General features: G+C 39.2%; 1 protein-coding gene across 1 annotated transcript in view; it reads right to left on the reverse strand.

The window, feature by feature from the left end:
- Window positions 1-2,808: 2,808 nt before the first annotated feature.
- RAB10 (RAB10, member RAS oncogene family) overlaps window positions 2,809-22,948 on the reverse strand; it is a 74,470-nt gene continuing 54,330 nt past the window's right edge. The window contains exons 3-6 of the mRNA XM_008513056.2: window positions 14,049-14,187; window positions 9,156-9,245; window positions 8,412-8,513; window positions 2,809-5,316 (exon numbers count right to left, since the gene is read on the reverse strand). Of these exons, the coding sequence (XP_008511278.1) occupies window positions 5,233-5,316; window positions 8,412-8,513; window positions 9,156-9,245; window positions 14,049-14,187 (415 nt within the window). The 3' untranslated portion in view covers window positions 2,809-5,232. The remainder of the gene's footprint in view (window positions 5,317-8,411; window positions 8,514-9,155; window positions 9,246-14,048; window positions 14,188-22,948) is intronic.

Here is a 22,948-nt window from a genome sequence, read left to right on the forward strand (position 1 = left end):
GGCCCCCGCTGTGTTCTCAGCCTGCAGGCATGTGGAGGACGCAGAGAGGCACAGGGCAGCAGCCCCAGGCACCCTACAGAATGACCTACATCTGTCTCCCCCATCCCAGTGAGCTCGCCTGGAGGAAGCGCTCCTGTTAGCATCTTCATCACACAGGTGGTTTCACTGCAGCATCTGCCTTTGAAATCTTCCAAACCTAAGTTGTTCCTGTGATGGACACCGTGAAACTTAGGAGGCTTTACTGGAATACTTCAGGGACCTCGGAGGCGGCACAGGTGAAACGGCCTCTCCTTCGAGCCCTGTCATTTCCAAAGCAGTATCAGCTCTGCTACCTGCACATCTGGCGTCTGAAGCAAACGGACCTTTTTCATTTCACACTAAAAACCTGCACTTCAAGCACTCACCAGAGCTTCATCTTGGATTGACTACTCTCCAGCTTCAGTCAAAAGACCAAGCGACACCGCCTCACAATCTAATGAGACTGTGAGCTGCCTTTCTTTAAGAAGCATTAAACGGTCCACAGCCAAGTCAAATCACCATAAGGCTACAAACCGAGACTTTATTACTTAAGCTCCCTGTAGAAACATCACCATCGACTTACCATTTGCTCTTGCATTTTACTAAAACTTTTTTAAAAGATAGAGGCGTACAGGCAAATTTATGCATTTTATGAACTTGCGTTGGAGACATTTTTACTTTGTAGTCCAACGACCTTTAAATAGAAGTTTCTGGATTTTGTGCTAGAGATTTTCTTTAGCAACTGTTATGTTCTCTTTAACCAGATACAACAGGAACACACCAGCTCTCTTTTCGTCTTGGTGCTGAAAATCTCAGGCCTAAATTCAGTCTCACCAGAACACTCTCCAGCTTGGGGCAATCATGTCCCCTATGTGGCTCTTGATGTCCTACCAAGCAATACCGCACTACTCATTTACTATAAACTGTCCCAAATCCAGCTGCTAAGTTGGCATTTCCCTTCCCCTATATTTTTAGTTCTCCCACCATTACTCATTGCTGTAGCCATCAATAAGCAACGAAAGTCCGCCTCAAAGTAAATAGCCTCAGAAAGCCCATTAAGAAAATTGTGAAAAGCCTCGTTTACTTTCAGCCAAAAGATGGTCTGAAGCAGGAGTAAACACAAAATCAGCAGGTGGTGAGAGGTTAATACAGGTTAGCAAAAATAAGTAGTAAACCGAGCCAAGTACTTTTCAAGAGCACTACTCTTTGTTAGAAGGTACCAAGGCTGGGCTAAATGGTTACATTAACTAGATTAAGACCACACTCTACCATTCTATCTTCCTACTGGCTCTGGCACATGTTTATTACCCCATGATCATCATCATAACCAAACCATACGAACGTACCCCAAGAAACTGACATGGTGAAGGTGGAAACAGAATGAATGGGCACTGGCCTCAAGCTTGGTTTCAAAATCCAACTCCAGCACCAAGTGGCTGTGAAAGCTTAAGCAAATTACTACATCTGAAACAGTTTACTTTGTAAACTGGGTAAAATGGGTAGTACTTCACCAGGTTGTTGATATCAAGAACGTAGACTACTGCCACAAGCACCCAGGAGACTTCCTACCAGGCAAGAAATATTCTTTCCCCTTTACATATTCTCCTGAACTTTAGATCTCCATTGCCCTTTGCTATCATTTTAGTCGGGTCCTATCAAATCTAAATTAATGCCAACAACTTCTGAGGTGATCTCCACAACCCTTGTTTCTCCTCTTCCAACCTGTCTAGGCTGCGCTTTCTCCAGCACCCTGCTCTCACCACTCTCAAGGGCTGGGCTTGCTAGGACTCCCCACTGCCGACGGCATGGTCCAGTTGGACTTGCCATTCCTCACACAAGCAAAGCTTGTTTCTGATTTGCCCGTGCTCCCTTCTTACCCTCCACTTAGCCCTGGCCAACTGCTCTACGTATCTAAGAACCAACGCATGTCCCCACTCCCTTAAAAAGCCACCCCAACTCTTCTCACCAACTCAACTTCCTCTTTTATTAACACAGCACTTAAAATCTGGACCACAACTATTTGTCTCTTGTGTATGTTTAGTTGATTATTAATGGCTTTTTTGCTTTCTAAACTAGACCATAAATCCACGGGGAGAGAACATGGTCTATTTTCCTACACTGATCTCAAAAGCAGAATCAAAGGCCCCATTCTAGACACACAAAACAGAAACATGTTGGAGGGGAGGGAATGGGGAGGCATTAAAAACACTCCAGGTGATTCCTATAAACACCACAGTGTGAGAAAACCTCTACATCTCTCTCCAGCAGAGATAATCCTGTCAACAAATCTTTATTTATTGACTAATACAGCCTTAATATGGGATTGAACATTTTTTTCACCATACTACACATAAAACCAAAGCTGTTACTTACGGTTCACAAAAAAGTAGGAAATAACTTGACATTTTTCAGATAATAGGACAGTCACTGCTAAAATCAGGAGTCATCCTCCAGTATGGCTGGCCCACCTTGGTGCCCCTGGGTAATCAGCTGACTCCAGTTGTAGTTGGCCTTTGGCACATTCTAGTATTGTTAGCTGGGGAGTGACTAGGATCGTGCTCTTTTGACACGAGAACGATTCTGCTTTGGTGTCCTAGAGATAATTCTATTTTTCTATGTAGTTTCTTACCAAAGAGAGTTCTTGAAATTGCCTCCCCAGTTTTCCCGAGGTTGAGAGGGTATCTCCCTTTTAGTTCTGACCCTCTCATACTCAGTTTGCTACTCTGCATTATTTTCAGAAGCACTCCTCCGTCTTCAACCCTATAAATAAATGAAAACCAAGCCACACAGTTGCAAATCAAGTTTTGTTTTTATATGAACAGAAGTAGACCATCTAGAAATATTTCAGTTTATTTAAATTGTTAAGTAGAATATGAAACCGAATTTGTAGCTAGTACCAGAGAATGGACTTAACTGTTTGGTGTTTAATGAGAACAGCTTCTACACAGGATCCCAAGAGACTTACAGAAAAAGGGGCAAGGCCCTAATATTAAGCAAATAAAACTCATGTTTCAAACAGGTTATACAAAAATTGATTTATACTCCATTTCCCTTTTTTTTGATATTCAGAAAGTGCAGATTTAACAAAAGGTAGCCATATCCTTTCTATGTACAATGCCGATTATAATTATGCAAACAACAAAACTGTCTGTTACCCAAAATCCCAGTGTTTAGCTCTCAAACCTTAAGTCACTGAATTGAATAAGGATTAAAGAGGTTTAAAAATAAAAAAGCTACTGCCACATTCCAGATGAAGGAAAGCAACAAGACAGTAAAATTAATCTAACAACAGTAGGTTTAACCTAAAACTTTTCGAGAAGCTTAACATCATTTCATTATTATTTTTAGTGGAAAATTAGGGATTATTTGGCAATGCTGCTTTTACTAGTAGTAAACAATGATAAAGTCAAGTGAGGGAAAAACCTAAGAACAACCACCAGTGAGGCATATAAAATCATTTTTAGGGCACTATCTGAAAAATTCATGGATGTTCATAGCAGATTCGTCCCTATGTTGTTTGTTTATGTGAGCCAAGAGGGCATTAAAATGCTATCCACGACACAGAAAGACTTTTCAATGGAAGCTGCTGTCCTAAACTCAGCCTCTGCTAGAAATGAATCATGCTATTCACAATTATTTCAACAAAGGTATCATCTTAGGATGCTAGCAGCGTAGCAAACTTAACTCACCCTATCCTAATGATAAGGAATGAAGCAAAACTAGAAAAACAAAGTGAAAAAGGACAGGGTTAGACATAGCTAGAGGTCTTAGCTTTACATGAAAAGCCTTTGTTGTCTTTTTTCCAAATCCATGGTAATACAAGTTTTCCAAAGAGATGTGAAGACAGAACTTAAAATTAATAATAGTCAAAAACATTTCTAAATCTTAAGGTAAAGACAACTTAACACTGAAAAAGTGTTCTTCAAAGGCCAAATTTCAATATATTTGGCAAACCTGTTAATCAATGTCACTCCTCCTTCCCACCTCGCTTGAAACGACCTTACTGGGCTACCAAACTGCTAGAGGAGTTGCCAGAATGGAGACTACTCAAATTTAGGGTAAGAGATTTATTCTAGGAAAGTGAATAGGCAATACACCTACTTAGAAAGACAAACCACAACACCCTCCAAACACTAGTGCATGCAATTAACTCTTCCATTTCATAAACTCAATGGCTAGACAGGAAGGGAACAAAGAGGGGAGGAGAGGAGGAACACGAAGTCAAACAGCCAAGGAAGGGGTCTGGGACAGAAGATCCAGGGGAGAGAAAAGGAGGGGAGACACAATTGACTATTTGATAGTAGGCAGTTAGGACTCATCTTTCAGTTTACTTAGCAAGTTAAATCAGTGCTTTATGTTAAACTTGACAAACCTACCAGTTTGTCCCTTTTGTTTTTAAATAACTCATAACATGGGGTGGGGGGAGGGAGAAGCAAATAAAGCAGCATGCAGAAGACAGACACAAGGAGAAAGTGGCCGAGGAGAAGAAATGGCGGCAGGAGCAGTTTGAAATATCAAGGCCACTTAAAATGAGACTCAGCAAACCAAAGCTATCATTTCTGCATTACCCTTCATCCTCAGTTAACTACTTTGAAAATTACAGCCAAGCAAACCACAAACATGTTAATGGTTTATGTTTGGATGATATGTCTCCTGCACATGCTTCCACCAAACAAAAAAGGAAAAACCAAAAAAGTTCCTTTCCACATAAGGCACAGGACAAAATTAACCCCATTTACATATTCAAGGCGGAAATGAGTGTTTTCCTGGCTTTTGTTTCTTTTGCTATCACATGTCTATAGATTATAGGGACTCAAGCACATTATCCATGACAGAAAATTCCACTGTTGTACAAAATAAAATTGTTAATTCTAACTTTTATTCTTATACAATTTGCAGAATAGAGTTGAAATGATTGCTATAGGTTTTAATGTTGATAAGAAGAACTGGACTATAATACAACTGAAATGCAGTGGTGAGCTGAGCAAGTACATTAAAAATGAAGTCACAGACATGATTTTTCTATACATTTTTTTCTTTGAAGAAAATTATAAAGTCAGCAAGCAGAGATGAAAGAACAAATAAAACAGGTGAATTGGATAGTTAAGATGAGGAACAAAAATATCTGTTTAGAGTTAAAAATGGACAGAGTGGTTTATTTTGCAGCAAGAAGAGAAAACAGGGTGGATGGCAACTGATGGAACAGGAGAGCGCTCAGCAACATTTGCTCTTCCAGCCTGTCACGCCGCCTCCACTGCTGATATCTACATTTTCACTGTTGGGCTCTTTTACAGGGGTCTGGAACAAACACACAAGAAAAGCGACCCATGAAAACACATTGCCATGGATTAACCAAGATTCAACAGAGAGATTCTCTTAAACGTTAATTTAAGTAACAAAATGCAATTACAGTACAAGAGATAGGTTTTCTCCCCCGTGCGAAGCAAAGATTTGGAAGCTTTGTTTTTGATCTTCATTTTGCCTATTTTCTCCAAGCTGTGAAACGTCTAGAGGCCTCCTGGCGTCCCTTTATAAAAGCTTCTGAACTCTCTCTGCCCTAACTCTTTGGAACAGACGTTTATTATCTCCTAGCCCTGAGCCCTGAGTACTCAGTACTTACAAAGCATTATCAAACATCTGTATGAAACCAATGCTGGGTCGGGTCTAACTTCAGGGAACTGGAACGGCCCTCTTCTGCTTAGTTACTTGCTTTTTGAGACTGAAGCTTGTATTACGTACCAGAGCTTCCAAAAGGTCATCTCAACCATGATATAGTGACACTAAGTGAAGGAAAAAGGGTGGGGCAGAATGCAAAGTTGTGTAATTAATGTTAAAAACGGATACAGAAAAAGTCAAAAGGAGAGACACCAAAATGTTACCAGTAGTAACCTGTAGGTGGTGGGTTTGTAAGAGATTTTATTATCTTCTCTGTATAATCCTCTATTCCCCCCAACACCCTAAATATTACTTTTAAAATCGGAAGAATATACTTGTTTTGGTGAGGAAGATTGGCGCCGAGCTAACACCTGTGCCAATCTTCCTCTATTTTATGTGGGATGGTGCCACAGCACGGCTAGATGAGCGTTACTAGGTCGGTGCCCAGGATCTGAACCTGCAAAGCCCAGGCCAACGAAGCAGAGCACACAAACTTAACCACTATCCCATCAGATATACACTATTTTAAATGGATAACCTTTACTCTATGTATGAAAGGAAAATTGTGTTTTAGAGACAGCTTACGTACTGTAGAGTATATGTATCTTAACTGTACTTGATAGATTTCAGACACATACTGTGGAACCATCAGATCAAAACATAGAACATAATACCCCCAGAAGGCTCCCTTAGGCCGCTTTTCAGTCCATACCTGCCTCCAGAAGATCAGCAATACTCTGGGTCCTATCACCATAGATTCATTTTTTTCTGTTGATGGCCTTCACATACATGGAACCATACGTTATGTATTCTTGTGTGTCTGACTTCTTTCACTCGGTATCGGTCTGTAGGATTTAGCCATGCTGTTGTGTATTCTTGTGTGTCTGACTTCTTTCACTCGGTATCGGTCTGTAGGATTTAGCCATGCTGTTGTGTACTCTTGTGTGTCTGACTTCTTTCACTCGGTATCGGTCTGTAGGATTTAGCCACGCTGTTGTGTATTCTGTGTGTCTGACTTCTCTCACTCGGTATCGGTCTGTAGGATTTAGCCATGCTGTTGTGTATTCTGTGTGTCTGACTTCTCTCACTCGGTATCGGTCTGTAGGATTTAGCCACGCTGTTGTGTATTCTGTGTGTCTGACTTCTCTCACTCGGTATCGGTCTGTAGGATTTAGCCACGCTGTTGTGTATTCTGTGTGTCTGACTTCTCTCACTCGGTATCGGTCTGTAGGATTTAGCCACGCTGTTGTGTGCAACAGCAGTTCATCACAAATTAAACTTTAAAAGCTAGGATGTAACTGAGAACTTATTCTCTCATGGAAACAATATAAAGCGAAAGCAGCCCAAGGCGGGGCTGGCCCCATGGCCTAGTGGTTAAGTTTACTTGCTCTGCTTCAGTGGCCCCGGGTTTTGCTGGTTCGGGTCCTGGGGGCAGACACAGCACGGCTCAACAGGCCATGCCTGAGGTGACGTCCCACATGCCACAACTAGAAGGACCCACAACTAAAACACACAAATAGGTACCGGGGTGCTTTGGGGAAGAGAAAGGAAAAATAAAATCTTAAAAAGAAAAAACAAAAGTAGCCCAATGGAAAAAAAGTTAACATATTTAAAAACCTTGTTTAACCCAAGAGAAGCCTGCTTAACTCTCTACCTGCACTCTGAGCTCACCTCCCTACTCTCACTGCCTTCTGGGATTCCTCTCTTCACCATATGGTAAAGATCAAGCTTCACATCAAAAAGATGTCTGTGAGTTTTCCTGAACAACTAACTTCGCTCCTAAAACACATCTTTAAGAAAAATGTACACAAGAGAAAGAGGGAGCTTGGCACGCAGCCCACAGCAAGGATAGAATACGGTTGCACAGGAAATACTCCCTCTCTTGGAAACTTCCAGGTGTGGGCCAGTTAAAGCTATATGGTGCTTGTAACCAAGGGGGCAACTTAGCACTTACTCACTTAGCACCTTACTCAGAGTCCATCCTTTTACAATTTAACTCAGATCCTTGAAAGAGACTCTCTCAGAATTATCTCATGCAGACTAAAATGTTTTAGAACCAGAGTATTAATCAAGTTTATTAAATACGACTTTAAGCTGGTTCCTCACCAAGAAGAAGAAAAAAGCCAGGGGCCAGCCCCATGGCAGAGTGGTTAAGTTTGTGCACTCCGCTTCAGTGGCCCGGGGTTCGCAGGTTCAGATCCCGGGCATGGACCTAGCACCACACATCAAGCCATGCTGTGGCGGCATCCCACAAAAAATAGAGGAAGATTGGCACAGGTGTTAGCTCAGCGACAATCTACCTCAAGCAAAAGGAGGGAGATTGGCAGCAGATATTAGCTCAGGGCCAATCTTCCTCACCAAACAAACAAACAAACAAACAACCTACGGGAATGCAAAAGATGTGTAAGAGAAATGAAGACAAAAGTAAACAGAAGAGCCACAACACAATGGACCAGACAAAAAGCTAGAAAAAGGGGTACAAAACAGGGGGCCAGAGAGTGAGTGTGGAAGCTCAGAATACTGTTAGCAAGGACTAGATCCTACAGATTTCTAGATAGCTTTCTGTTCCCCTCAGTTCCTTACTTCACTTTGGAGGATTAGATATTCGTGATGGGCAAACATTTAGGAACAATACCACCCAAGCTCAGTTTTTGTATGTAAATCCAGTACTTCAGAAAAGACTAAGTGTTCAACTGTGCCACTGGGCACCTTAGCAGTAAGTCAAAACAGGAACTTACCTTTCGAAGGATATCTTCAGCTAATGTGAGGAACGCCTTTTCGATGTTTATATTTGCTTTTGCACTAGTCTCAAAAAATCTAATACCATGCTCCCTTGCAATCTAAAATAGAAGCAAAACATCACAAAATTATGAAGTACAGGTTGCCAAGTGATGACTTTAGCGTCTCAGAGGAAAGAGTAATATTCTGCTAAAGGCAGCACTCTCAACTAGATTATATAAAGCAAACAGATTACTTTTTAAGTGGGTCAAGATTCAAAGTGTCAAGCTCTTTCAAAAATACATACATAAATAAATAAAGCAAAGTAATAAAAGAATCCTCTCCTCACTCCAAGAGTTTACTTCAGATATTCAAAATGAGGCATTTACTTAGGGGCAAACGTAGGAGAAGTTCAAAGTGACTCAGCAATATCTAAAGTGGTGTGTCACAGGCGACTGATTCTCAAACTATGGAATCAGAGTAACTGATACATTTCTTTAAAGTCTCAAGTTAAAAAATCGAGAAGCACTGATTTTATTTTCCCCTCTTTATATTTAAATAAGACTAAAAATACTACTGCCACCGATTTGATTCTCCCATACCTACTGGATATACACTGAAAAAATTCACTCAAATGATAAGCTATTGTTTCCGACAGCATTTCTAAAGCATGATGAGCGCAGCCCCCTCCCTGACCACTACCGTAACAAGGAAGCGCAGCCTCTGCACAAAGGACAGCACGTTAGTTTCATTCAGGCTTTTACCTGTTCTCCTTTTCCTTTAGGTACAACTCTTTTATCATCCATATCACACTTGTTTCCTAGTAACATTCTTTCCACATCTTCATTGGCATGCTAAAATAGAATAAAAATTTAATTTACACACTACCATAAATTATGGTTTAATATTCTCTAAAAATGACCTTTTTTTAAGATTGGCACCTGAGCTAACAACTGTTGCCAATCTTCCCCCACCCCGATTTTTCTCCCCAAATCCCCCTAATACATAGTTGTATATTTTTGGTTGTGGGTCCTTCTAGTTGTGGCATGTGGGACGCCACCTCAGCATGGCCTGATGAATGGTGCCATGTCTGCGCCCAGGATCCAAACTGGCGAAACCCTGGGCCGCTGAAGCAGAGCACACGAACTCAACCACTTGGCCATGGGGCTGGCCCCTAAAAATGACTTTATTTTTCTCAATTTTAGGTGTCATTTCTATAGACTAAAAGTTCAAAGCAGTTATCCTGAAACCACACCATGCTAAAAGCCAACACAAACTCTTCAATTACCTAGGAAAAACCCCACAATTCCTAAGATATATCCCTGTCAAATAATGTTCTCCCCTCTACAGGAGACTGTCTATTTTCTAGATATGTTCTCATCACAAGAGAGATATACTGTCTACATATTTAAAGGCAAAAGATCTGAAACTGGAATCTCTTCTGCATAATCTAAATTCAAGATTTTGGATAATGATCTAAAAAGATTTAGATAATCAATGGATCATGATGTTACATAATGTGTAGAAGCCTTAATTAAAAAACTCTAGGTCCAGCCCTGGTTGCCTAGCGGTTAAGTTCAGTGCAGTCTGCTTTGGTGGCCCGGGTTTGGCTCTGGGGTGCGGATTTACACCACTTGTTTGTCCGTGGCCATGCTGTTGCAGCAGTTCACATACCAAAAGAGAAAGATTGACAAAAACATGTTGGCTCAGGGAGAATCTTACTCAGCAAAGAAAAAAAAAAAAGAAGAAGAAAGAAAGAAAAAAGTTCTATAGAGCCCTTAAAGTCTCAAAAAACTACAGTAGTAGGGCACAAGGAGATTGACTCTATGCAGAAAAATCAGTTAAAAAGAAACATTTGCTCCATCCAAATTCTAAAGACATCTTTTGCACAAATAGAAAAATCTATCCCTAAAATTCATATGAAATCTCAAGGGACCCTGAACAACCAAAATGATCTCTTCAAAAAGAAGTACAAAGTTGGAAGATTCACACTTTCTGATTTCAAAACTTACTACAAAGCTACAGTAATCAAAGCAGTGTGCTACTGGCATAAAGACAGATATATAAACAAATAGAACAGAGAGCCCAGAAATAAACCCTCGAATACAAGGTCAAATGATTTTCGACAGGAGTACCAAGATCATTTAACGGGGATACGACAGTCTTCGCAACAAATGGTGTTGGGAATACAAGATATCAACATGCAAAGAAGAATGAAGTTGGACCCTTAACTTACATCTATAAAAAATGAACCCAAAATTGATCAAAGACCTAAACATAAGACCTAAAACTATAAAACTTAGAAGAAAACATAGGGGAAAAGTTGTATGCCACTAAATTTGGCAATGACTTCTTGGATATGAAACCAAAAGCATAGGCAACAAAAGAAAGAATAGATAAATTCTACTTCATTAAAATTAAAAACTTCTGTGTGTCAAAGGTCACTATCAACAGAGTGAAAAGGCAACCCATGGAATGGGGAATTTATTTACAAATCATTTATCTTTGGTCCAATGCACCTTTCCCTGAACATCCTACAGCCAAGGTAGTCACGTTCCCTGAGTAACAAAAGTAACTTATGAGATTGAATTTGTCTTAAATTTGAATCCATCACACTCTTCCCACCCGCCCCATTCTTTTCTGGGTAACTTCTACTCATCTTTTTGGGTCTCAGCTTAAATGCCATTCCTCATTTCAAGATTGCTTGGCCATTCTGGGTCTGTTGCATTTTCATATGAATGTTAGGATCAGCTTGTCAATTTCCACCAAAAAAATGGCAGCAGCTGGGATTTTGATAACGACTGCACCAAATCACTTTAAGTAGATGCTATCTTCACAGTATGAAGTCTTTCAATTCATGAAAGTGGAATGTCTTTCCACTTTTTTAGATCTTCTTTAATTTCTTTGGACAATATTTTATGATTTCCAGTGCACAAGTCTTAGACCTCTTTGGTTAGGTTTTTCATCTAAGTAGTTTTTTCTTTTCGATGCTATTTTAAATGGAATACATTCTTAATTTCATTTCAGATTACTCATTGCTAGTTAACAGAAGTACAACTGATTTTTGTATACTGATCTTGCTTCCTAGAACCTTACTGAACTTATTTATTAGTTCTAATAGTTGTGTGAACTCCTTAGGATTTTCTATATACAAGATCGTATCATTTACAAATATAGCTACACTTTCCAAGCTGGATGACCTTTTTTTGGCGCCCAATTGTCCTGGCTAGAACCTCAAGTACAAGGCTGAACAGTGTGGCCACAGCGGGCATTCTTATCATGTTCTTGATTGCATGGGGCAAGTATGATGTTGGCTGTGGAATTTTCATACATGTTCTTTATTAGGCTAAAGAAATTCTCTTCTATTTCTAGTTTGTTGAGTCCTTTTATCATGAAAGAGTGTTGAATTTTGTCAAATGATTTTTTGTGCCTGTTGACATGATCATATGGTTTTTATCTTTTATTAATATAGTGTATTACATTGATTGATTTCATACGTTGAACCACCTTTGCATTCCTACGTAAATTCCTCTTGATCGTGATATATAATCTTTTTTAAAGTGGTGCTGAATCAATTCAGCTTCTTTTCATTTAAAGTTTTAGCTTCTACAACAAAGTGAAAATTAGTCAAAGCCAATCTCTTACATGTCAGAAAAACAGATTTTCTTTTTAATGGCTGGATTTTATGTATCTTAGTTCTCATGCTGGGAAACTTAAGCCATCCAGCCTACCAAGTTAAGTGTATACGTCTGTGGTATAATAAAAACATGCATTTGGTCTTTGTCCCCATTCCTGGCACAGTACTCCTAACTTCCTGAGAGCTAAGACTGTCTTTCCTTAATCATAACAGGCCCCTTTCTATTTATCTAAGTTTAAGCTAAGGAAGGACTCATGGAGGGCCTCTACAGAGCTTCATAATGGAGGCTGGTCACCAGAGGAACCAAATAGCATGATTAAAGGGTTGGAACTTTTGCCCAACCCCCACTTCCCATGAGGCAAAGGGGAACGGAGATTAAGTTTAACCACCAGAGACCAATGATTTAATTAACCATGTCCATGTAAGGAAACCTCAGTTAAAACTGCAACAGTAAAGTCAGAGGATCTTCCAGGTTGGTGAACACATCAAGGTGCTGAGAGGATGACAGGTCCAGAGACGGTATGGAAGCTCTGTGTTCCCCAACCTCCATACCTTGCCTATGCATAGCTTTCATTTAGTTGTTCCTGAGTTGTATCCTTCATAATAAAATTGTAATTGTAATACAGTGCTTTCCTGAGCTTTGTGAGTCATTCTAGCAAACTACTGTACCTGAAAGTTGGTCACGGGAACCCTCAAATTTGTAGCCAAGTCAGACAGAAATGCAGGTAGGCTGGGGAACCCAAGACTTGTATCTGAAGAAAGGGTAGTCTTGTGGGACTGAGTCCTTAAACCTGGGGAATCTGACACTAAGGCTGGGTAGTTAGTGTCAGAATAGGACTGAACTGTAGAATACCCGGTTGATGTGACAGAAAAGGAAACGAGTTGTAGCTGGAACAACACTGAATAGTCTCTATATGAACTGCTCTTATTACACATGCTACTTGGACAAACTATAAAATAAAGGCTAAGGAAATCCAAAATGGAGGCTTTTTTGTTTCAAAATATGCATATCATTAACTAATTATTAAAAACTAAGAGGCTGGGGGCTGGCCCCGTGGCTGAGTGGTTAAGTTCGCGCGCTCCACTGCAGGCGGCCCAGTGTTTCGTTGGTTCGAATCCTGGGCGCGGACATGGCACTGCTCATCAAACCACGGTGACGCAGCATCCAACATGCCACAACTAGAAGGACCCACAACGAAGAATATATAACTATGTACTGGGGGGCTTTGGGGAGAAAAAGGAAAAAAATAAAATCTTAAAAAAAAAACTAAGAGGCTTCTCTTTGAAAATTTATTGTGGCAATGGAAAAGTTAGTAATGAGCCTTTACGATTGCTACCGTTGAAGATATCATCTTGGGTCTAATTTTGGCTTAAGATTTGGTCTTCATGTATCCAGTCAAAACTTGCTTTAAAGAGTTGGTTTTAAAGCAATTCAAAGCCTAGAAGGCAGCAATGAGACATGAAAAATAATTCCAACAAGAGGCTACTTACGCTGTAGCACAGAAACAGACACGCTTTGACACATAACTTTACCTTATAAAAACTGACGTCCTTACATGCAATGATATGGTACTATTTTCTTGGTTAGGTTTTTACCGCATTAGTACTCTGTATCTTTCAAAATGTCAACAAACAATATGACACTTCCATAACCAAAAATAAGTTTTAAAATTACTATTGAAAATAGAGTTGATTCATTCCATAAAGTTCACCGAGAGAGAACTCATTTAGAAGAGGTGTGTTAAATCACTGGTGGCTTCTAGTCGGGCCATCTTACAACACGGCTGTACAGCTGTAGAGTAATTTAATAACTGCCTTGGGTGGAGTTCTAAACAGACCTGCCCAAAAATTTAAGAAAAAAGTAGGCAAAAAATAACATTAATCTTTAAAAAGTAGAAATACTCAATGACTTCAATAATGAAAGAAGATTATATCCTAAATATCAATTAGAATACTTATTCTTCTCAACCAAGCACACAAATATGTGTTTTGAAGGGTTTATGCAATCTCTAGGTCTTACCTCATCTATGTTTCTAAGCCATTTGCTGATGTTTTCAAAACTTTTACCATTGGTGATGTCATATACTAGCATGATACCCATTGCTCCTCTGTAGTAGGAGGTTGTGATGGTGTGAAATCGTTCCTGGCCTGCCGTATCCCTGAAATAAATAGCAATAATTCATATTAAGCATTTTGATATTACTACATTCTAGATAAAAGGCAAAACAGTAGAATAGTTTGGCAAGATAGACAGAGATTAAAATCCACTATAATACACCACAAAGCAAAACAGAACCACCAGTCACTTAATTCTTAAATATTAAACAATTATGGTTATTCATAAGCATATATATACCTTTTTATATATGTTAATGTCCTTTTTAATCAAAGGAAATTAATGACCTATCTATACTGAATGAAAATCTGGAAGGGAAAACAGCAGAAAGCAACAGATAAAACTCTTGAAGTTATTTAAAAATGAATACCAGCAAATGTGATAAAAACTCTTGGAATTCCATTTTATTTAGTGATCTAGTTTCCATAATGTAATACAAAAGCATGAACAATTTTTTACAACATTAAAGAACTACATCGTACAGCCACATTTACCTTTAGAATCATTTACAAAAAGTTGTAAAGATAAACTTCATTTCTAAATGACAAGACAGAAATACGTAAACAGTAGTATTTTTCAATGTCTTCAAGCCAAAGATTTAAGATATATATTTTGCTCCTGTAATTTTCTCCTCGTTTGCATCACTAATTTCTTCCTTTTATGGATCATTCTCATTGGCATATATACATGTTTTAGTATCCCCTATCTTTTCTAAAAGAGTAAAAATAAAACAAAAAGCCCCACATCCCACCAACATCCCATTTCTTTGTTCCCATTCCCAGCAAACTTTTTTTTTTTGCCGAGGAAGATTCATCCTGAGCTAACATCTTCTGTCAATCTTCCTCTTTTGGTATGTGAGCTGCCACCTCAGCATGGCCACTGGCAGACGAGTGGTGTAGATCTATGCCCGGGAAGGGAACCTGGGCCGCGGAAGTGGAGTGTACCGAACTCAACCACTAGGCCACCAGGGCTGGCCTTCAGCAAACTTTTTAAAGTTTCATTAAAAAAAAAAATTATAGCCCCAACAGGAAGTTCCAGAAACAGTACAAATAAGTCACATGTACCCTTCACCCAGCCACTGGGGAACAATGGTAACATTTTACATCATATTATAAAAGCTACACCAGGAAATTGACATTCCACCATCTACAGACCTTATTTAGAGTTCACCTTTGTTTACATGCACTTCTGTGGGCACATGTATGATAGTTCTCTGCAATTTTATCACATGTACGGATATGTGTAATCATCACCACAAACAAGATAGAACTGTTGCATCACTCCTCCACCTCTAAAGCCCCTACACCCTGGCCAATAATCTGTTTTCCATTTCTATAATTTTATCATTTCCAGAATGTTATAAAGTGGAATCATGTGGTATGCAACCTTTCAAAACGGTCATTTTTCACCATAATGCCCTTGAGACCCATCCAAGTTGTTGCCGTAATACTAATCTGTTCCACTTTATTGCTGCGATGTACTTGGATGTATAGCTGTATCACAATTTGTTTAATTACTCACCTATGGAAGGACACTTGGGTTGTTTCCAGTTTGGGGCTATTACAAATAAACTTGCTACAAATATTCATGTGTAGGTTTCCATGTTAACATAAGTCTTCACTTCTCTGAGATGAATACCCAGCAATATTACTGCTGAGCTATATGATAAGTAGGTGTTTAACTTTATAAGAAACTGCCAAACTTTTCTAGAGTGGCTATGCCACTTTATATTTCTACTTGCAATGTATGAGAGATCCGGTTTCTCTGTATCCTCCTCAACATTTGGTGTTGTCACTATTTTTATTTCAGTTGTTCTAATCGGACATGTAGTGATATCTCATCATCGTTTTAATTTCTATTACTCTATGGCTAATGATGTTGAACATTTTTGCCATCCATATATCCTCTGGCGAAATGTCTGTTTATGTCTTTTGCCCATTTTCTAATCGGACTGTTTGCTTTTTCTGTTTTTTAACTGTTGAGAATTCTTCTTACATACAAGTCCTTTGTCAGATATGTGGTTTAAAAGTATTTTCTCCAAGTCTGTGACTAGATTTTTCATTCCCTGACAGGTCTTTTGTAGAGGTAAAGTTTTTAATTTTGTTGAAGAAAAATCAATAAATTGGGCTTCAATCTGCATAGATCATAGCTTTAGTTTATATCTAAGAATTCCACCTAGTCATAGGTCCCAAAGATTTTCTCCTCTGTTTTCTTCTGAAAGTCTTATGGTGGTGGTTGTTTTTCTTTTTTTTTCTTTTCTTTTAGATTTTATTTTTCCTTTTTCTCCCAAAACCCCCTGGTACATAGTTGTGTATTTTTAGTTGTGGGTCCTTCCAGTTGTGGCATGTGGGATGCCACCTCAGCATGGCTTGATGAGCGGTGCCATGTCTGCACCCAGGATTCAAACTGGTGAAACCCTGGGCAGCCAAAGCAGAGCGTGCGAACTTAACCACGCAGCCACAGGGCCGGCCCCTCCCAGTAAACTTCTTAAAAGAGTTATCTCTAGTTTCTGTCTCCCCAAATTCATCCCTCAACCAATTCTAATCTGACTGTTATTGCTACTCTACAAAGACTGTTCTCCTTCAAAAGGTCTCCAATAACCTTCTGACTGACAAATCCAATATTTAGTTCCTTTTTACATACAGTCAGGTACCACATAATGATGGTTTGGTCAACCATGGACCACATACATGACGGCAGTCCCATAAGATTAATATTATACAGCCTAGATGTGTAGTAGGCTATACTACCTAGGTTTGTGTAAGTGCACTCTATGTTTACACAATGACGAAATCGCTTAACGATGCATTTCTCAGAACGTATTCCCCTCATTAAGCAACGCATGACTGTATCTTAACCATTCACAGCAAGATTCCATAGGTGACCACCTTCTCTTCTTGAAATATTTTATTCTCATGACTTTTTGGACATCACATGTTTCTATGTTCTATGGCACTGGCTGCTCATTCTCAGTATCCTTTGATGACATTCTAACATTAAGATGTATAGAAGGTGACACTCTCTACACAGCAGCCAGAGAGATCTTCTTTAAACATACATTTGATCATATATCATTTTTCTGCTTATAATTTCCAACAGCTTCAATGAGGAAACAATAGGCTTTCCAACAAATGGTGCTGAAACAACTGGCTATCTCCATGCAAAAGAATGAACTTGGACCCTTACTTCACATCACATATAAAAATTAATTCAAAACAAATCTAAGACCCAAATGGAAGAACTAAAACTCTTAGAAGAAGACATAGGGCAACACCTATCTGAATCTGGCAACTGTTTCTTTGATACATCACCAAAAGCACATGCAACCAAAGAAAAAATAGATAAATTGGGCTTCATCAAAACTAAAAAGTTCTGTACTTCAACAGACACTATCAAGAAAGTGAAAAAAACCCCCACAGAATGGAAGAAAATATTTGCAAATCATTTATTTGATAAGAAACTTGTGTATTCAGACTATATAAAGAACTCTTACGACTCAACAATAAAGGATAAATGACCCAATTTAAAACTTAGCAAAGGATCTGAATAGATATTTCTCCAAAGATACACAAAAGGCCAGTAAGCATTTGAGAGGATGCTCACCATCATTAGTCATTAGGGAATTGCAAATCAAAGCTGCACTGAAATACCACTTGAGACGCACTAGGATGGCGGACATGATTGGCTCCTCCTCATCTTCACATTTTAAGCATCACCTTATCAGCGAAGCCTTCTCTGACCATCCAATTTAAATAGCCATCCAATGTCTCTCTGAATCTCCTTACTTTACTTCTCTGCATAGCACTTATTACAGATTTGTTTATGTACTGTTTGTCTCCCATGCCCTCTAAAAGCTAGTTCCATCAGAGATTTGTCTGTCTTGTTCACAGCAGAATCCACATTTACCTACATAGTGAATGAGCACCATGTTTATTAATCAGTCAGTATTTCAGAATTTCACCTTGCAGGTTCCCTATTAAATTTTAGAATCAAGGCACTCCCAGTCAGTTAAATGACCCTTAAAAACATACATATTTTAAAAATAAAGCTTATATACCTAAAAATATGAGTAGCGAGGAATATAACAGAACTACCACTACCTCAATATTCCTTACATTCAATCCTGGTATGCAATTAACATGTTCATATATCTGCCTTCTATCCATTTATCCATCAATTCATACATGTACTGAGCGTCCACCATGTACTAGGCATTATGCAAAAACGCAGACAGAACCATGGGTTTGAGTCAGATTTGAGTTTACCCTCGAAGGATAAACTCACTGGAAGGATTGGAATCTTTCCAGCTGGGTGACCTTGAAGGTATTTTTTCATTCACAAACAACTTGGAGGGATAACTAAAGTAAAATTCTATAACTTATTTGTATTTGTTATAGATATCTCCAAAGCAACCAGGACTATAAAAACATGCAAAGATGTAATAATATCATTGTGTGTAACTGAAAAACTGTTTTTTTAAGATGTTCTAAATCAAAACCTTCTTTGTAGATGCTCTAGGGTATTCAGAGCTCTCTCAAGTTAATATCTGTCTGTGTTTAAGCTGTACTGAAAGCTGCTTCAGGGGCTGGCCCAGTGGTGTAGTGGTTAAGTTTGTGCACTCTGCTTTGGCAGCCTGGGGTTTGCTGGTTCAGATCCTGGGCATGGATCTACACACTGTTCATCAAGTCATGTTGTGGTGGCGTCCTACATACAAAATAGAGGAAGACTGCCACAGGTGTTAGCTCAGGGACAATCTTCCTCAAGCAAAAAGGGAGCTTGGCAATGGATGTTAGCTCAGGCCAATCTTCCTCACCAAAAAAACAAAACAAAAACCCTGCTTCATCAGGAAAACCTTGGCTTTGCCTGCAGCCTATTTCTGCATAAAGGTAAAATAAAATGGTTTTTGACTTAGCAGAGTTAAAGAGACCTGGCTGGACTTTTCAATCTTCTTAAGAGAATCTCAGCTCTAGCACTTGCTAATCTGATCTCAAAGTATATGGATCTTCCCTTTAAAATAACTCAAAATCCCATGTATTCATACTGCAGGTATTTGCTGAACAAATACTGTATGCCAGACACTACTCTATGCACTGGAGAAAAAGCTGTAAACAGAACAAAAATTCCTCCCCTAGTGGAGTTTGTATTCTTATCTGAGGGGTAGACAACAAATAAAAAAACACAATTTCTGGAATTACACATTTTCAGAGGGTGAAAAGTGCCAAGAAGACAAAAAGTAAAGAGACTAGGGGTTCATGTTGGGGATGCTGCAAGCAAGTGAAATTTTGAACAGGGTGGGGAGGGAAGGCCTCGATGAGAAGGCAGAGGGAATAAGGATGTGATATAAAGTCCTGAGGCAGGGCTGAGGAACAGTAAGGAGGTAAGTGCGGTTGGAGTGGAGCAAGTGAAGTAGATTAGTACGAGATCAGAGAGGTAGGGGCTGGCAGTGGAGATTGTATAGGATCTTACAGGCCTCTGCTCTGCAAGGACTTCAGCTTTCCCTCTACGTGAGATGGGAAGTCTGCTGGAGGATTTTGCGAAAAGTAACTTAACCTGGGTTTAAAAGGAATCATTCTGTCTACTGTGTTGAAAATGGGTATGTATGCAGAAACAGAATTAGGACATAATGCAATAATTAATCCAAAAAACTGCCAAAAGAAATATCATTTAAGAAAAACCATCTGAGAGACACGCTACTGTCAATTCTTCTAGGTTGTATCCTTAAATCAGGTTAGATCAATAAGAGGTTACACACACAGGCACTCGTGTTTGTATTTATATATTTATTTACATCCTTAGACCACAATTTTTATCCCCATTACCTTTGTTTTTTTTTAAATTTTTTCCCCTGCTTTTTCTCCCCAATTCCCCCCAGTACATAGTTGCATATTCTAGTTGTGGGTCCTTCTAGTTGCGGCATGTGGGACACCGCCTCAACGTGGCCTGACCAGCAGTGCCATGTCCGCACCCAGGATCCGAACCAGCGAAACCCTGGGCCACCACAGCACAGCGCACAAACTTAACCACTTGGCCATGGGGCAGGCCCCTCCACTACCTTTTTTTTTTTTTTTTGAGGAAGATTAGCCCTGAGCTAACATCTGCTGCCAATCCTGCTCTATTTACTGAGGAAGACTGGCCCTGAGCTAACATCCGTGCCCATCTTCCTTCACTTTATATGTGCGACGCCTACCACAGCATGGCTTGCTAAGCAGTGCCATGTGTGCACCCAGGATCGGAACTGGCCAACCCTGGGCTGCCAAAGCGGAATGTGCGAACTTAACTGCTGTGCCACCAGGCCCGCCCCCCTCCATTACCTTTAATATTATGTTAACTTATTAAGAATCATTACAAGAAGTAGCTTTATGAAAGCTTATTCTGTATTTGTCGTGATCTGGTTTTTTCCGCTATTATTTCTGAAAAGAATAATGTAATTTATTGTGGGAAGCCCTCCCTCACTACCCCCTTTTTTGCCTTGCCTGCCAAGAAGTTTATAGGTAAATCTTACAAATTAAGCATAGGAAATGAGTTGTCCTTTAGAGAGAGTATATCTACATCTTCCATTTTTCTCAATTCCAAATTCTTGTTTTATCTTTCATTAATCTTGTCTATTTAGTCACAGGTGACTTAAATCGGTATAATTATAAATGCTTTCATGAAAAAACAATAAAAAATTTATCTCATCACAGTAGAAATAGTTTAGTTCTTTTCTGAACTGGTAAAAAAAGAAGTGTAAATTAACTAATAATTCTATCCTCTTAGAGAGGGGTTAAAGTTTCCTACCTAGAACTCAGGCTGGAAACATACTTATCCAAGACAGAGCAGACAGGACCTAGGCTTCCAGCAGCGCCTAACAGCTATTGTGTAGGAGGGGGACAAAACTTTCATTTCAATTTTGTCATAAGTAATAACAACGTAGGGAGACGATCTTCCACAGCACTCTACTATGAACACCACTCCCAACACTGTCTAGCTATTATATGCTTTCTTCCTCCCCATTCATTCACATTACACAATCAGCAAATTATATACACATTTCAGTGTCAAAACTATGACTAAATTCTCCACCAAAAAAGAGCACACAGCAAAGAAACTACTTAGCTATATCTAAATCAACAGCACCTCGAGAGCAAGTTTTATGTTATAATGCTGGGTTAGTTATGAAATACCAATATAAAACATATTGAAATATTAACGACCCCTCTGAAAAGAAAGGATATTACTACTAGGTTCAAAGTCAGCTTCTGTTTTGATCCATAGCATACAACTCCGTGTTCTTTGATTTTGTCTCCTCCATCTTCCAAAATCTCTTACACACAAATATCTTCCCTCTTTTTATATGCTTTCCCTGCTAAGTTTTTTAAAGCTTTCTATGTCCCATTTTCATTTACACATTTCATACGTTTACACTTTTCAACATGACTGCATCTGCCCCACAAGATGATCTGGCTCCTTGACTCCTTGATCTCACATTATCCTTTTCCTGGGTCCTTTCTGGATGTTCATTACATCAGCCCTTACCAATTGTTAAGGCAATCAACAATTCATTTCAAACCAGGAACAGAGTCCTTGCCTTGCTACTTCTAGCCCTTTACCTAGGGCTAAAAATAACCACAGCTGCTTATTCATTGGTCGCATTATTTTTAGTCCTGCATACACATACACCCGAGTCTAAGCAGACTGAGGCCAAGAAACAAAAGCAGGTGTTAAATATCTGAAGAGCAATTAAACAATGTATATGTTCACAATATCTTTTTATGTCACCATAGTTTTAAAGCCTGTTTCCAAAACCAATAACTTCATTTTCTTCTCCTACTAAAATTTTTTTCTTTGCAGCCCACGTAGTATAATCAGGTTTCTGAAATTATAAACCACTGACAACAGAATTTTCCTTACATAAAATAATAGATACATAGCTGAGAGAATGTGGTGAAATCCTATTTTTTCCCACTGATATATTATAAAAGGAGTGATACGTTCCTAGCAACTAAAACACCTTATTTTCTTAATTATTAGTCCCACACACAGGGTCAGGGAAGCTGTGTACTCCGGCTGCTATTATGACAGTTATTTTTAGTCTGGGCACTGACAGCACCGGAACAGGCCAGAGACAACATCAATCTGCTGTGCAAGGCAGAGACCCCAAATTTCCTAACTTTATATTTTGCGTAACATAATGAAGTTATTCCTTACTTTATAAATTAGGATGTGAAATTTCTCACATTGAGTTTTATTTTAACAAAACTTGGAATTCCTCATAGACATGTGATTTCTCGACATCCAAAATACCATGAGTTTAAATTATGCTTATCTGCATCCAATAAATAAATAAAGTGAAAAGTAAAAAGCCTGCCCTCACAGAGCTTACATTCCAGTGGGGACAGGAACACACAAATAAATAAATATATAATCCCAACTATGATAAATGCTAACGAGGTAAACAGAGTGGAGTGGCAAGAATGGGGCAAGGGGGAGGGAAGAAGTAATCTAGATAGAATGACTCAGGAGGTCCTCTCCACAGACGTGATGCTTAAGGTGAGTGAGAAGTGAAGTACGAACAGAAATCAACCAAAGTCATTCAATCAACAAACAGTTACTGAGCATCTGGATGCCAGGCTCTGTTTGAGGTGGTGGTTATATAACCATAAATCACCCAGATGGAATCCTCACCCTCAAAAAGCTTACATTCTAATGGGGGGACAATAATGAACACATTTAAAAAATACGCTAAGTTTAGATACTAAAAAATATTCTGACCAAGGTAAACTAGGATAAACGTGCTCGTGCCTGGAGGCCTGGACTGCTTTAGC

This window comes from Equus przewalskii, chromosome 14 (assembly GCF_037783145.1).
Source record: "Equus przewalskii isolate Varuska chromosome 14, EquPr2, whole genome shotgun sequence".
Lineage (NCBI taxonomy): Eukaryota > Metazoa > Chordata > Mammalia > Perissodactyla > Equidae > Equus > Equus przewalskii.